The sequence below is a fragment of the Bradysia coprophila genome, unplaced genomic scaffold (genome assembly GCF_014529535.1).
Source record: "Bradysia coprophila strain Holo2 unplaced genomic scaffold, BU_Bcop_v1 contig_138, whole genome shotgun sequence".
Lineage (NCBI taxonomy): Eukaryota > Metazoa > Arthropoda > Insecta > Diptera > Sciaridae > Bradysia > Bradysia coprophila.
In genome coordinates, this window is record NW_023503409.1 from 4,165,286 (window position 1) to 4,180,249 (window position 14,964).

General features: G+C 36.6%; 4 protein-coding genes across 4 annotated transcripts; 2 read left to right on the plus strand and 2 right to left on the minus strand.

The window, feature by feature from the left end:
• Positions 1 to 1,428: 1,428 nt before the first annotated feature.
• Positions 1,429 to 2,430, plus strand: LOC119073632 (glutathione S-transferase 1-like). The gene is made up of 2 exons (XM_037179223.1): positions 1,429 to 1,741; positions 1,806 to 2,430. Exons 1-2 carry the CDS (start codon positions 1,598 to 1,600, stop codon positions 2,349 to 2,351), a joined length of 690 nt encoding a protein of 229 aa, XP_037035118.1. The 5' UTR covers positions 1,429 to 1,597; the 3' UTR covers positions 2,352 to 2,430.
• A 62-nt stretch (positions 2,431 to 2,492) lies between these two features.
• Positions 2,493 to 3,818, minus strand: LOC119073638 (glutathione S-transferase 1-1-like). Its single transcript, XM_037179230.1, has 2 exons — positions 3,660 to 3,818; positions 2,493 to 3,408 (listed from the first exon to the last, which is right to left on the minus strand). Exons 1-2 carry the CDS (start codon positions 3,752 to 3,754, stop codon positions 2,829 to 2,831), a joined length of 675 nt encoding a protein of 224 aa, XP_037035125.1. The 5' UTR covers positions 3,755 to 3,818; the 3' UTR covers positions 2,493 to 2,828.
• Positions 3,819 to 9,399: 5,581 nt separating this feature from the next.
• LOC119073616 (mitochondrial ribonuclease P catalytic subunit-like) lies at positions 9,400 to 10,329 on the minus strand. The gene is made up of 3 exons (XM_037179194.1): positions 10,071 to 10,329; positions 9,731 to 10,006; positions 9,400 to 9,673 (listed from the first exon to the last, which is right to left on the minus strand). The coding sequence occupies exons 1-3, from the start codon at positions 10,301 to 10,303 to the stop codon at positions 9,415 to 9,417; spliced, it is 768 nt and encodes a 255-aa protein (XP_037035089.1). The 5' UTR covers positions 10,304 to 10,329; the 3' UTR covers positions 9,400 to 9,414.
• Positions 10,330 to 12,360: 2,031 nt separating this feature from the next.
• On the plus strand, positions 12,361 to 14,894 carry LOC119073484. Its single transcript, XM_037178989.1, has 5 exons — positions 12,361 to 12,682; positions 12,757 to 12,968; positions 13,044 to 14,042; positions 14,380 to 14,551; positions 14,622 to 14,894. Exons 1-5 carry the CDS (start codon positions 12,390 to 12,392, stop codon positions 14,839 to 14,841), a joined length of 1,896 nt encoding a protein of 631 aa, XP_037034884.1. The 5' UTR covers positions 12,361 to 12,389; the 3' UTR covers positions 14,842 to 14,894.
• Positions 14,895 to 14,964: the final 70 nt, after the last annotated feature.

Below are 14,964 nucleotides of genomic sequence, written 5' to 3' on the forward strand. Positions count from 1 at the left end.
TTTTTAAGTTTTATTTCCCCACATGTTGAATGATAATTTAAAAACTTCGCCATAACAGCGAGCTGAGGATGAATTGTTAAACAAATCAAATAGTTGTGTTTAGTCCAAGACGCAATAAATTATGAATTTAAAGAAAAGTTTTGATTTTTTTTATGCACGTCGGCGACTGAGTCACAAAGTGTTAGACTAAGGGACAAATGTGTTTCTTCATGTCGGTAAGTGGAACAAAGTGCATCATCGAAGAATTATACGTATTTTAATTAAATGCATGCAGATTATGATAATGTAATGAATTTATCGAAAAGCGGATGAAACTATATGTCCGATAAAATGTAAGGTAAGTGCGTCAGTTGATACTTTCAACCATTTTTATATCAATCAAATTGTAACTATCGTAAACCCGTCAGGGACCGGTGCAGTAACGTTACACAAAACAAAAATTTAAATTTCTTATCCCCACTTATGAGATGTGAGTCAACCTCATATTTTCAGAGCTGTAAGTCACCAAAAAGCCGAACGGTATACTTTTCTTGGATCTCTGGGAAATCTCTACTTACCTACCTATCTTAATATAGAGATTATTTTAGTTCATTAAGGAGCTATATGGGATTCCTAGGTAGCTGAGGGAATTTTATGTAATTTAGTTTGAGTTCACAAATGTTAGACCGACAATGAAATAAATTCAAAGACCTGAAATTAACATTACGTGATTCTATATCGCTTCGCCTGCTCAATGCATCTAATGTCGGGTTGTTGTTTTTCAGTGAATTATGGCTATATTATCTTAAAAGTAACATACGGAGGAGACATATTCCGGTTTTATCTGGAACTATACTTATCACTTTTTAAATTGATAAAGCGAATCACAATCCACTTCATTAACATGGTAAGGAATAATTTCAATTTTTATACCGGATTATATGTTGAAAAATTAACGAATGGAAGCAATAACGTTTACTCAATCGATCAAAAACAACCAAATAACTTTTTATTCTTCCTTTCATTGAGTGAGAATTAACATCAATCTCAAATCAATTTTAATGCAATTCCACCCTTAGAATTTTATATTTATATATATGTCGTGTGTACCTGCCTTCAATACAGAGGTGTCTATATGTCCCGATATATTTTAGTGAGAACAGAGTGCATCGCAAAAGTCGCTAAAAGTTAATAAAAGTTTGGTGGGAGAATATAATTAGCAAGGGGGAAACTACTTTGGAAAACGACTTCGACTTTATGACTTTCATGAGCAATTTTCCCCTCGATTTGTTATGTCACAAAAGTACAGTTTCTTTTGGTTAATTTGTTGCCTATTGTCTCATAGAGTAAATACAAAATATCTTACAAACATAAAATCGCACTCGGTTCTTACATGTTTTAGTAATTACTTCCAGTATCTCTTCATATTACTTGCAGAATTATAGTAACACGACGATAACGCCAAACTTTGGTGATTGATTATCCGTTATATCTGAAGTGGTGTAGTTTTTGATGACAGAGATAAAAACCTAAATTTTTGTCCGTTTAGTTCCAACGTTTCAGTTTAGTTTGACTATTTGTCGGTACACAATCGTTTTGAATAGGAATCTTTAACAAAATGACTAAACCAATTTTATACAGTGCAGAATTGAGTCCAGCAGTCCGGGCAGTGTGGCTTACTGCCAGAGCGTTGAATTTAGAATTAGAAAATCGAACGATTAGTTTATTCGCAGGAGATCATTTGAAGCCTGAATTTTTGAAGGTAAAGAAATTGATGAACATTGTAATGGTAATGACTCACTAATTTTGTAAAACATAAAACATAGATAAATCCACAACATACGGTTCCTACATTGGATGACAATGGCCTGATTATCTGGGATAGTCATGCCATTTGTACATATCTCATCGATAAGTACGGCAAAAATGATCATCTATATCCGAAGGATATTTGCGTCAGAGCCAGAATAGATCAGAGATTATATTTCGATGTTGGGGTTGCTTTTGCTTCATTCCGGCCCATCGTTGAGGCTGTCTTCTTCAAAGGAGCCACCGAATTTCCGGCTGAGGCGGTAAAGGGAATTCATTCTACATATAGTTTCTTGGAGCTGTTTTTGAAGGATGATATGTTCATGGTTGGAAATACAATCACCGTTGCCGACTATTGCTTGGTAGCAACGATTAGCACAGGTCAGCTAGCCGTTCCAATATCCGAAGAGACTTATCCGAAATTGGCTGCTTGGTTCGGACGGATGAAGGATGTGCCATTTTATGAAGAGATTAATGGCCAATTTGTTGAAAAATTCCGTCAATTTATTGTAGCTAAATTAGAAGCAAACAAAACTGCTGTTGATGCTGCTAAAAACGAGTGAATAAAGTTTCATTAGTAAATTGAGTGATCTTTTCATTTAGGAACCATTTCGATTTTTAGTAAAATAAGATTTGACCATAAAATACATATGCTGTAACCCCGACACCTGGTACACACAGAAGTTAAAGAAAATTAATGAAAATCTCGATGAAAGTATTTTATTGTTACAATAGCATCCAAAATTATTGCGTTAACTAGAAATTTACAACACAAACACCGCAAAAGCCTCGAAAGTGCTTGAATTTTTTTTGTAATATTTTAGAAACGACAAGTCTATCCAAAGATATTCAGTGGATCTGTTACTTCATTTTTCATTGTCGTATTGTGTTTGATGCAAAATCGATCATTTCAATATTTTTCTATCATCGCTTGTTCATGCCGTCGATGTCCAAAACAGATGAAAAGTCGTTTCTAAAAGGTGTAAATTGTGCAATAAGCAGGAATAATTATTTTGATAGACACAGAGATTTAATTCAATTTATTCTGCAGCCGCACGGTTTTTTTCCAATTCACCCAGAACCACTTGTTCAAGTATCTCCACATTTTTTCCATTTATCTCCTCGTAAAATGGAATACTTTTCATGTTTTCAAACCATTCTGCAACTTTCGGATATGTATCTGGATCGATTGGAACAGCATACTGTATGGTGCTAACAGTAGCAACGCAACAGAAATCAGCAACTGTAACAGAATCACCAACCAAGTACGAATCATTTTTTAAAAATTTTTCCATAAATTCATAGCCCTCGTTGATTCCGTCGATTCCAGCTTGTGGAATTTCAGCTGACTGGCGAAACAGAATTGAACCATTAATCATAGACATTTTAGGTGACAAGACGCTCGAAACGAAATACAATCGTTGATTGATGCGAGCCCTGGTGTATAGGTCTCGTGAATACAGATCGTCGTTTGGAGCGTATTTATCAATTAGATACAAGCATATAGCTTGGCTGTCCCAAAAAACATCACCGTTATCATCCAGAGTTGGTATGGTATGTTGTGGGTTCATTTCCAAATATTCTGGTGTTAGATGTTCTCCAGCTAAAATGTTGATTGGTCTGTGGAGAGAAGACAATTCCTGATTGTTATACATTCAGATTACCTCGTTGGAATAGGGTGAATCGAGACTGGCTAACGCATCATTGAACGTTCCGGCAATTAACTTTGGAACAAGAGTTTGATACAAAGTCTTGTACTTCAGTAGATTAATTGTAATAAACACTAGTATTGCCCATCGATTGTTTTTGTCGTGATTTTCGATAGCAGATGATTCACCGGCCCTAAATTAAACGATCTACAATAGACTAACCTTAATTCAAGCTCAAGGTCCATGGCCTTTGCAGTCAGTAAAACTCCACGTACTGCTGGACTCAACTCTGAACCATATAATATCGGTTTATTCATGTTTATGAACTGCTTACAGTTTAAAGAAGAGTCTTGATAGCTGAAAGGTTAAAGAAACACTAAATAGTCGACTTTTATTGCGTGTGCCACATAGGAAAGGAAACATTTTCCAAGTGCCATTAATAATCGATTAATTTTACGTGGTAAATTATTATACATAGAGAAACACATAGCTAGTAAATAAGTCTTTATGGTCCCGACATACCTTTAAAAGAAAGTAAATACGAGTCCAGTGGTTTTTTTTATTACAATAAACATACAAGCTCTTGAAAGCACAGGTACCATGACTTCTACCAAGTGTATCAAAATATTTGACTGAAAAGTTAAATTGACCTCGTCAATTTTATAGAACACATTATCGAGCAAGCAAAGCATTTCAATTGCATCTGAATGTGAGAAAAATCGTAATTTCGTCCAATTAAATTAAGCTAACTTTTCCGAAATGGTAAGCGTATCGCATCGCCTTATATAATCCTTAAATCTGTTACTCAAATTATTTACAGCATCCTTAAGCGCTTCAAAATCTTATACTTCATTAGTTTAGTAATGTTTCTGAATGGAACTGACTAACTGCAAGCCCTCTTATCGGCTTGGAAATATCAAATCTGTAAACCTTGACTAACGTCTAACATACTTTCAGAAGATATTAACAGACCTTTATAGGTGTTAATGAACGATTGTCCTTGTCGTTTTGAATAATTTATTAAGTTGATGTATTAGAAAGTCACCCTACGGATAGTTTTCGGTGGTCGTAATTTACCGATTTTTTATCATCAAAAATTGCTTGATGGCAATTAAATGATAATCTTTTGCTTCGGTCTATTTTTGGGTAGAGGTGGTCGTGACTCAATAAATATAATTAACCAATTTCGTGACCAATTTATTGATCGATAAGGAATCATGTGCGCTAGTATAACATGAGGAATTAAGCTTTGATTGTGAGAGTTATTTTATGTGCACTGACATTCATAATTTCTTTTAAATTCACCTTTCTAGCAAAGAAGCAATACTCCCTCTAGCAAACAAACTCTCTTAAAAAATCGAATTAGGGTGTTAAATCTGCTTCTTCATAAGACTTTAAAGTGAACCGCCTCATAAATCGTAAACAAGTACTAGAGTTTTACAAACGTCTTTACCATCTTAAGAAATGTAGTTTGTTTGCTAGAGAGGGTATTGAAAGAAGACGAAAATCAATATAATTATGAGGTAGCAAAACTGGCAAAACTAATGCTTAAGTTAAGTAGAAGATTTTACAAAAATCAACTAAAAATATTTAGATCAGAAGAAGTAATTTGATAATTATTAGCAGATTATTGACCATATCTTTTAACAGACTAATTAAATAAATGTTTTCTAAATATTCAAATAAATACACATACATACATAACATATATTTATTTATTTATTTATTTATAGATCAATAAACAGACTTTTTCAGCCCAATAACATATTAATCTTAAACTAAAAAACACAAATTATCATAACCAAAATCCAAATCCAGATCATTGCTAATTTCTAATCCAGTCACATTGTTAATCAGTTATTAAATTTAGCTCTAACCGTTTTCTTAAACCAATCAAACCTCCCATTAATTATATCAACACCTGAGAAATATTCGTCGTGATTTTCTTGCATCCGATGAAGAGGTTCATTACGCACAATGTTGCTGCTCCACTGTGGGGTATAGAAGACCCGATTGTTTTGTCGAGTCTCACGACTTCTATTGTGGTACGAAAGTTGACGAATTAGAGAAGAGTCAATCCCGTCATGAATCAGTTTGTACAAAACTATCTCATCATTTTCCAGTCTCCTGTTCGCCAGTGAATGCAGTTGGAGGTGCCGACATCTATTTACGTAATCTACTTTCGGGATTCGAAACTTGTAAAAGAACATACGCGTAAATTTGCGTTGAACCTTTTCAATGATCTCAATGCGATCTTTGTATATCGGACTCCAAACTGAAGCACAATATTCAAGTCGGCTTCGAACAAGCGAGTTGTACAGGACAAGCAAACTCTCCCTAGACTTAAAGTATTTACCACATCGAAAGATGAAACCGAGCATTTGATAGGCTTTCCGTGTTGTCATGCTTACGTGTTCTTTGAAAGATAATTTATCGTCGATCATAACACCCAGATCTAATTTCGAACGTACTCTTAGAAGAATGTCGTCTCCAATTTTATATTGATATTCCAGCCTGTTGATTTCAGCTTTGTGGGTGAATGACATGATAGCACATTTTTTGACATTCAGGTCTAGTCTGTTCAGGGTACACCATTTGCGCAATTGATTCATTTCCAGTTGAAAAATGTAGCAATCCCCGCCGTTGTCAACTTTTCTGAGCAGCTTGAGATCGTCAGCGAATCCAAACGACGTTTCCAATGACTGAAGCAGATCATTGACGAATATGGTGAACAAAAACGGGCCCAATATTGAACCTTGAGGCACACCGGAAGTCGGAGTTATCTTTTTTGACTTTCCACCTCCAATTGACACGAAAAACGAACGCTCCGATAGATAGGATTGGAACCATGTTACTAAGGGTTTGCTGAATCCAAATTTTAATAGTTTCTTGAGCAGAATGTCGTGGTCGATGCGGTCAAATGCCTTGGAGAAATCGGTGTAAAGTACATCAACTTGACCACCTTTCGCCATCGACTGGGAAACCGACGTCACGAATTCCATTAAGTTTGTTTGTGTCGACCTTTTAACGAAAAAACCGTGCTGGGATGGATGTATGTATTTTTTAAATTTTTCGAACAGGACGGTAAACAGCAGCTTCTCAAAGACTTTCGAAACAGCGCATAAAATAGAAACCGCACGGTAGTTCATGACATTAGATTTATCCCCCTCCTTGTAAATTGGCGTAATAAAACTCGTTTTCCATTTATCCGGAAATGCACGCTCCTTTAATGACTTATTGAACAATATCATAAGCGGCAACGACAACGAACGCGACAGATTTTTATAAAACATAATCGGAATATCATCCGGGCTTGTTACTTTATTGACGTCAAATCGTTTCAAGACATTCTCGATATCGTTAGCACTGAACATAATTTCACTTTCATTTACAGCACAATCTTCTTTCACAGCTGTACTCTCGACCCGATTTGTATCATTTAGATATACTGATTGGAAAAACTTCGAGAACAGGTCACAGATAGAGTTCCTGTCCGTCGCAACCTGGTCACCATACTTCAAGCAATTCGGCAAAGAGTTGGTCTTTCTCATTGACTTAGTAAGCGAAAAGAAACACTTTGTATTGGACTTGATCTTAGTTTCACAGTCGTCAATGTAGTTCGAAAAGCAAATCTTAATCTCCTGCTTCACTTGCTTTCTCAGAGTTGAAAAAGTTTTAAAGTTTGCAACGCTGTCATACTTATTTAGCTTACCTTTTGCTCTTTCTTTTTTTTTAATCAATTTTATCAATCTCGGCGTGTAAAAAACGGGAAAATCTCTGATTGAGCTGCGAACTTTCGGAATACTATCAATAATCGGTTCCAATATTTCGTAAAAACGATTGACTGCATCGTTTACACCAAGCTCATTTAGTTCCATTTCCCACTCAATACCTTGCAGTTGTTGATTTAAATCGACGTAATTGGCACGCCAGAAGTTCGTCTTAGGCGGTCTTTTCTCAACAAAATATTTAAGCGGACTTACATTCAAGGTTACCTTCAACGCTGGGTGATGATCGTCTTCAGCAACTATCGGCTTCTTACACCTTTCAATTCGAAACTTACTTGGCTCAATATCTGACAGAAGAAGATCTAACGTTCTACCCAACTCATTCCGAATCACATTTAACTGATTTAAGTTACAAAACGCCTGAACATTGAACAGCTCATGAGGAATTCTCTTATCGACCGTGGTCCGAGGATTCACTTCCGCTTTATATATACCCGATTCCTCATTCCACACTATACTGTCACTAAGGTTATAGTCTCCGAACATCGCAAAGGAATCACTGTCATCAGCAGCAGCAACTATCTCACAGACCTTATCAAGGTGTACCTGATACGCCATCAAGTCACTGTTATTCTCAACATATCTCACATTCAAATTCGTCTTCGAACCGTTCTCATGAAAAATAGAAATCCACACATCTTCCTTGCTAAGTTCCCACTCTTTTCTTCTCATCGAATGAAGATCACTCCTGATCGCTATAAGACAACCACCTCCCTTGCTCAAACCTGTGCTAGCTCTGTCTCTATCTACCCTGAAAACGACGTACCGATTATCGAAGAATTCACTGTCATACAAATCACTATTCAGCCACGTCTCGCATAGCAACAGTATATCGTACGAATTAGCCATAATCTCGGGTAAAAAGTCTGCGTTCTTCGTCCTCATTCCCCTAACATTCTGATAATAAATACTCAATTCACACCTGCTGCTCATATTAGCCACTTACGTCAGCACTTCAGGTTTCAAAAGCTATGGCCACAACCGAAATTTAGCTAGAAGCACTGAATCAACTTCGGAGGATATCACCCAACGTAAATAAGGAATTAGGTAGAATGCACGAAGAAAAAAATTTCACGAAAATTTACGATTTCTGCAACAAACTTTAATTGGTCTTACGTGTCGGTCTTACTTATTCTGTTGCAGAAGCAAACTCGAATTTTACACAATCTAAATGTGGACGATGTACTAGTATTGGTCTTACGCTTTTGGTCTTTCGATTTTTATCCACTTGTTGATTATGAATGTACCACTTGAATTTAGGCTTACGTTCTATATATCGATCAGTGAATCCACAAACTACAGCACCAACCCGATCACCAAGTACAGTAAAAATTCAAATATGACTAAGAAACTCATTTTAGATTATCAAACCAAATTATTTTGTAAAATGTTATTAATTAGATTCAAAGTGATTTATATAAAATAATTCAGTTTGACAATTCGCGCTATTTTTGATTTCAGCTTTTTGAGCTTAGAATACGTTCACTGTTCGTGTGTTGATTAATTTTCTCTCATGCGCTGGCATACCAGTACCAGTGGCTCTGTCAAACCAAAAATAGCGCGAATTGTCGAACTGAAGTATTTCATATAAATCACTTTGAATTTAATTCTGTTGAATAATTTGTTTAAAAATTTCAAATGAATTTGTTGGATCTTATTGAATTTATAGTTTACTTAGCGATTGGTTTGTTGTTGTACATTGTGGATTCACTGTTGGGTCGTAAGTACATAATAGAAATTTATGCAATTTATTCAACGGTCAGAGATTCCCTACGTACATCTCTCCTATGTACTTTATTATTTATCATTAGAATTATAAGATAAATGGCGAGGGAAAATTACTTCGAAAATCGCTGTACCATGACTTTGTGACTTTTAGGAGAGTCAAGTTGATTCGCAGCATAGCACTGAACAAAGCACTAGAACAGAATTTTCAAGAGCGGCCTTCTCGACGCATTAGTCCAAATTTCTCATATAAAAATAAATAAATTAATTGGAACGCAGAGTAGCATTTTTCAAAAATGAAGGGCCAAATGACTGTTAAAAAAATCTGCTCTAGTGCTTTGTTCAGTGCTATGGTCGCAGACTTTGACTTTAAGAGTATTTGTATAGTGAATTTTGACGACACAGGCAAGCTGAAACGATTTTATTCATTCATTCATGTTCACGTTTTACTAAGTCTTTACTGCCTACCAAACCAATTTCGATTGTGCTATCGGATTAAATGTCTGATTACAATAACCAACATTCAGCCCATCAATGACACAGTGGTACGGTCCTGTTTCATCAAAAAATGCGATGAACGACTTAAGTTCTCCGGGTGTCGATTTATTGAAAATGTTTTCCTCAATGAATATCTTGTCGAAGAAGTGGTTGCTCAAATTTTTGAATTCATCGTCTGTTATATCAATATCACGAAGGCGCTTCCGACACGACTGACACGTTCCTCTGGAACATTACGGTAAATTAGTAGGGCGAATTATTCGATTCATTTCGGTAACTTACTGCTTACTGACAGTAGCAGTCGAGCAGTTGTAAATAAATTTGTGGAATGTTAACATTTTATCGATATTTTCAATCAATTTCCACACAAGATGTTCATCCTGCTCTTGTAAGGCACGTTGAATAACAGCACTGTCCGATGACGGTTTTGATGAAATTTGAATCGAATCCAAAATCTCTAGCGATCTACGCCAATCAGCAGTTAGTACGAGACCGTAAATAATTCCTTCGGCTGATGTAGAATCAAAAGCAGGAGATTTCTGGCGTAAACTTTCGCATCTGGAAGTGTCAAACAGTTAGAATTTCGCTCAGATCGGCAACGTTTCATTGCGATAACACTAACATGTCAATGATGTCCAGTTGATCATTACCTGTTATTGCAGTTCCAGTTTTGCTCGCTCTGTAATACAAATACATCTCTAGCAACACTATCAAAGTGGTCGATTTTGGATCATCGCCAGACTCTTTCAAATATTTCCAGTACGACTTTCCCACATCTAGCCGATCGGGAAAAAAGCTTCTCAATATTGTTGCGTCAATGTTAATCGAAGACTTGTTAGCTGTGCTCAGCATCATTTTTTTCGCACTTCATTCCAATCACTAGATGTTGGCTTAGGTTTTTTGTCTAATGTTTGACGTATTGCTCCGTGTGCTCCGGTTTGTCTTTCTGCATGAAATGTGTAATGAAATTAATTTAACATTTACAGACTTTTCACACTTTTGAGTTAACAACGAAAATAAGAGATGAATTCTTACTATGACCAGGTTTAGCCTTTGTGTGCCGCATCTTACAAAAGTTAAATTCACCCAGTTCAATTAGGGATCGAAAAGAAAGGGAATCAAATTGCACTTCAGAGTCTTTCACGCCAAGATCAATTTTCTACAATGACTCGCGTCGAGCTACAAATAACAACAATGCAGCGGCAATTGGACGACTTGGCTGAACGGGTAGGGTAGGCGAAGTTGGCGGTTTATGTCAGAGGTAAGAGGTATACACACTAACAATACACTCGTTTGTTCATTGCTCGTTAACCTGTTACATGCGGTCATTCATCCGTTATCGATAACGACGACAAAAATAATGACAAGCTCTGGGTAATATGATGAGTTATATAGTAAAATGCATGTTAAAACAATTGAAGTACAAGATTTGAAATCAACAGATTAAAAATAACTTGAACGATGGAAGTAATAGACCCGATAATAATACTGGTCAGATGATTGCCGTCTGCAACAGGTTAATGTTTATGTTTGTGTGTGTAGCTCTTCGAGCTCAGATTTTTCGTGTCATCCTGCTCAATTAACGCGCTTAGTGCGGCATCAGTTCGAATTTTTGTATTGGAAACCTTTCAAAATCGAGATGTGGGCCGGCAAAGAAAGTAGTAGACTAAGAGCGCAACACACTTGCGCCATTTCCAAATGTCGCACTAAAGGCGTGGATATTTTTCGCTATGTTTAAATGCTTTTGTTCTAATTTTTCAGATTTACAAAATGAAGCAGGATCTGTTGGAATGTTGATGTGATGTGGGCGGCTGTGAATAATATGGTTTTCCTATTTTAATATTAATTGTAGCTTTTAAATAAAATCAATTAGATACATTCATGAGTTTCCACTGCTCTTCGAGTATTTCCTCAATAATGCCGGCTTTAATCATCTAATAAGTAATTAAAGTATGACCGTCTAAGTAAGCTGATCTTCTAGCTAGAACAGGAAGCAATAACTCTTACATAGGACCCGGTCCAACAATCGGTCTAACTTATAATACACAAAGAAGCATTATCAGGTACTTCTTTAAGGAAAAACATGCTGAACAATGGAGAAATCTGGAATATTGCAAGCACACTAAAACCATAATAAATGGCCGAAATCAACATAACACACAATTCATTTTGAACAAATCAAGGAAGGATATACGGTTTTTAATAGGCAGCATCACTGGACATTGTGACTTAAACAAGCATATGTACAGGCTCGGATTTTCACAAACCAAAACATGCAGGAACTGTGACGAAGAGGACGAAACACCTATACACCTTCTGACTTCTTGCCCGGCCCTTATAAACTGTAGACGACGAAACCTTGGCAACGAGTTCATGAATCAAGGACAGATTCAACGTTCGAAACTCAAAGACATTTTCAACTTTATGAAGGAAGCGACAACACGATCAATCAATTGAGACATTATCACTACATGGCACACAAAAGAGAACCAACCGAGAGTTCTAATTGTATTCATTAATTTGTTACTGTTATATTTATTGAAACTGTACATGTATTCAAATGATGAGCCAATAAACCAAACTAACTAACTATGACCGTATGTTTCGATCTTTTGTCTTTATTGGGTCGAGTTCAGAATCTCCTTATATCCTCAAATCACATCAATGACCAAAGAGTTTTGTTTTGTATTAGAAGTGGACAGAGCACCATAATATATGTTGACCGTACAATTTACGCCAACATTAGCGTACATACTAATGCGTTACCATTCTTTTTAAATTTGTAACTGTAGGCAACTGTAGGGTAATGTTTGATTGACAAACATGTTAAGCAGATCAGAGAGAGAGCGAACTGTCAAATGAATAGAAGGTAAACAAATGTCAAATCATATGTTTTGAAGAAGAACGGGCAGAACCTATTATTTTGTTCTCGCCGGTCGAAATGTTGTCCAGGATTATACTGCGATGGAATAATAGTGCGGCTGTCGGGCTACGGAATCATAAAATGTTCTACAAGACAACTCAATCTGTGAGCAAAGACGCCGTTAAAAATATCGAATCGAGTGAACATCCTAGCACCGACAAGAAAAATGATAACGATTGGATGATCACGATGAAATCGGCCAGAAATTCCTTGGAACTGCTCAATGTCATTTCAAAAAATGTGAGAGACTTTTCAGTAGAGCAAACGTTGGCCACATTGAAAACGCTGGTTAGTTTCCAGAAGCAGAAGAGGTGAGCTTTTTCTGCTCTATACTTACTACTTACATTCAAAACAGTTGAGTATTTTTTGTTTCAATTCCGTTCAGCACTTCGATAAGTTACGGTGACATTCTACGAAATCCCGATCTCGAAAATCTGTGTCAATCATTGAGAAGGAATACAGAACATCTAAATTTGGGAGATGCGATTGAAGCGCTGAAATTCTTTTCGTATGTCGGAGTTGGCACAAAAGGTAGCAAAGAAGCCAGAGCGGAACTCTTAAAACGAATCAAAAGCCAACTCAATGATGCCACTTTGGGTGAGTTTCCTGATAAATCGGATGATTAACCATCCGTTTACTTCGTATACTAATGCAAATGTTGGTACTTTCAAGGTAATCTGGTTTTTTTGAGCTTCTTGCTTCGTCAAATGGAATCGAACCGTCTAGTGGATTCGTTACAAATGTTGTTACCCGAACTTGTACAACTTCAAGTCAGCAAAAACATAGATCATCTTAACGTGACACAACTTACCGAATTGTTGAATTATATCAGTCACCACAGGCTCTCCGAACAGTGTACTGTAAACATTTTGAATGCATTGATACTCCACCATCAAAATTTGAATGGAGAACAGGCAAAAACTATTGTGTGGTCGTTGAGCAGCCCGATATTGTCGATCCCAATGGCGTACCGTGATGCGTTACTGGAAAGTTCCATCAGAGAATTCGTCAAAAACATTAATCAATTCGACTTTGGCACGGTCCTAATAACATTAGCTAAAATGATCAACAGATACCTCGACGACACGATTGAATATGAGAAATTTTATAACGAAGGTTTGTACTACGAATGCACTGACTTTGTCGTAACGAACGATTTGGGATTCGAAAAGGCCACATTTCTTCAGCGGCGCCTGAACAGATTGGGCTTCGTTAATATCGAATTGCTGGAATACATGCTGAATGAAATGGAAAAAAATGCCAAACTCGTCATCAATTGTAAAACCACCAGCTTAATCACTCTGGTTACAACACTATCCCAGGCGAATTACAAACCGAAAAATTGGAATAACGTTCGCCCATTGATCCTGGAAAGACTTTCGCTGGTTAATGATAATCGATCGAATCTTCCGTGGGTTAAGGTGTCGATCGAACTCCTGTCGCTGGGAATTGAATGTCCGTCGATTTGGGATAAAGTTTTTAGCAACGAGTTCCTCAAGTTAGATCTGAAGCGAGACAGAAGAAAACGTCTGCTTCGGATTTTGGAATTGTACCAACATGTTAAAGTGTTCACGGACTACAATGTGGATAAAAGGATCAATATGAAATATTTAACGGAAGCCAAACAGGAGTTGTTCTCAATAATGGAGCATCCAATGCAACAGTATCTGGGTAAGTTTCGCTATTTTTAGATTACAGGTCCAAAAAAAAATTGGGCAGACCTAGTGATATCTCAGTCAGCTTACACTCCAGTGAAACCTATAGTAACACATGAAATATAAGTCGGATAACCTGTCGTACCTGACGAAGTAAATTTCAAATTTTCAGAACATAATTTAATTGTTCGTTCACGTCTCACCCACCTTCAACATTTGATACCAAGTCGGTTTCTCTACTGTAGATCGTAAGCTTACTGAGATCTGAGAACTGTTTTTTAGCTTAGGTATGTAATGGCAAAATGGCCAATATTGGAATATTCCCAATCAACTGCTAATTTTTTCGTTGTTAGAATTGGCATTTGGCGGCCCGTCGTTCGTTTACACAAAGGTTCAAACACATTTAGGCCACATAATCGATCATGTGATCGCATTCGATAAACAGACTATGGAACCACTGTCGATAATAGATGGTCATGATCTCTTGTATGAAAATATAGCTGTTGATAAGGACACAACTCATTAGTAAGTTTGGGAACATTTGTTATATCCACGACGACTGGTAGTTAAACGTTTTATTTCCTTCTTTCTGAAGCATTGCTGTGATAACGTTCCCAAGCCGCTATTACTGCATAAATAAACCAACTTTGAAGGGGATTTACGAATTGAGACTTCGAGCATACGAACAAATGGGAATCGATGTCGTTGTAATAAATCATCAAACGTGGAATCAACTGCTACACGATGAAAAAGTTGTGTACCTGCAAAATGAAGTGAGACTAAAGCTAAAACAACTGCAAAATGTACTTCAGTAGGATTTTGTAAATATTTAGTGAAGATTGTTACAAGTACCTAATGTTGATCGAAACGAAGAACTCTGCCTTATTATTTCACTATATGGGGATCAGATCGAATCAGGGGACAGGAATAACTTGTTT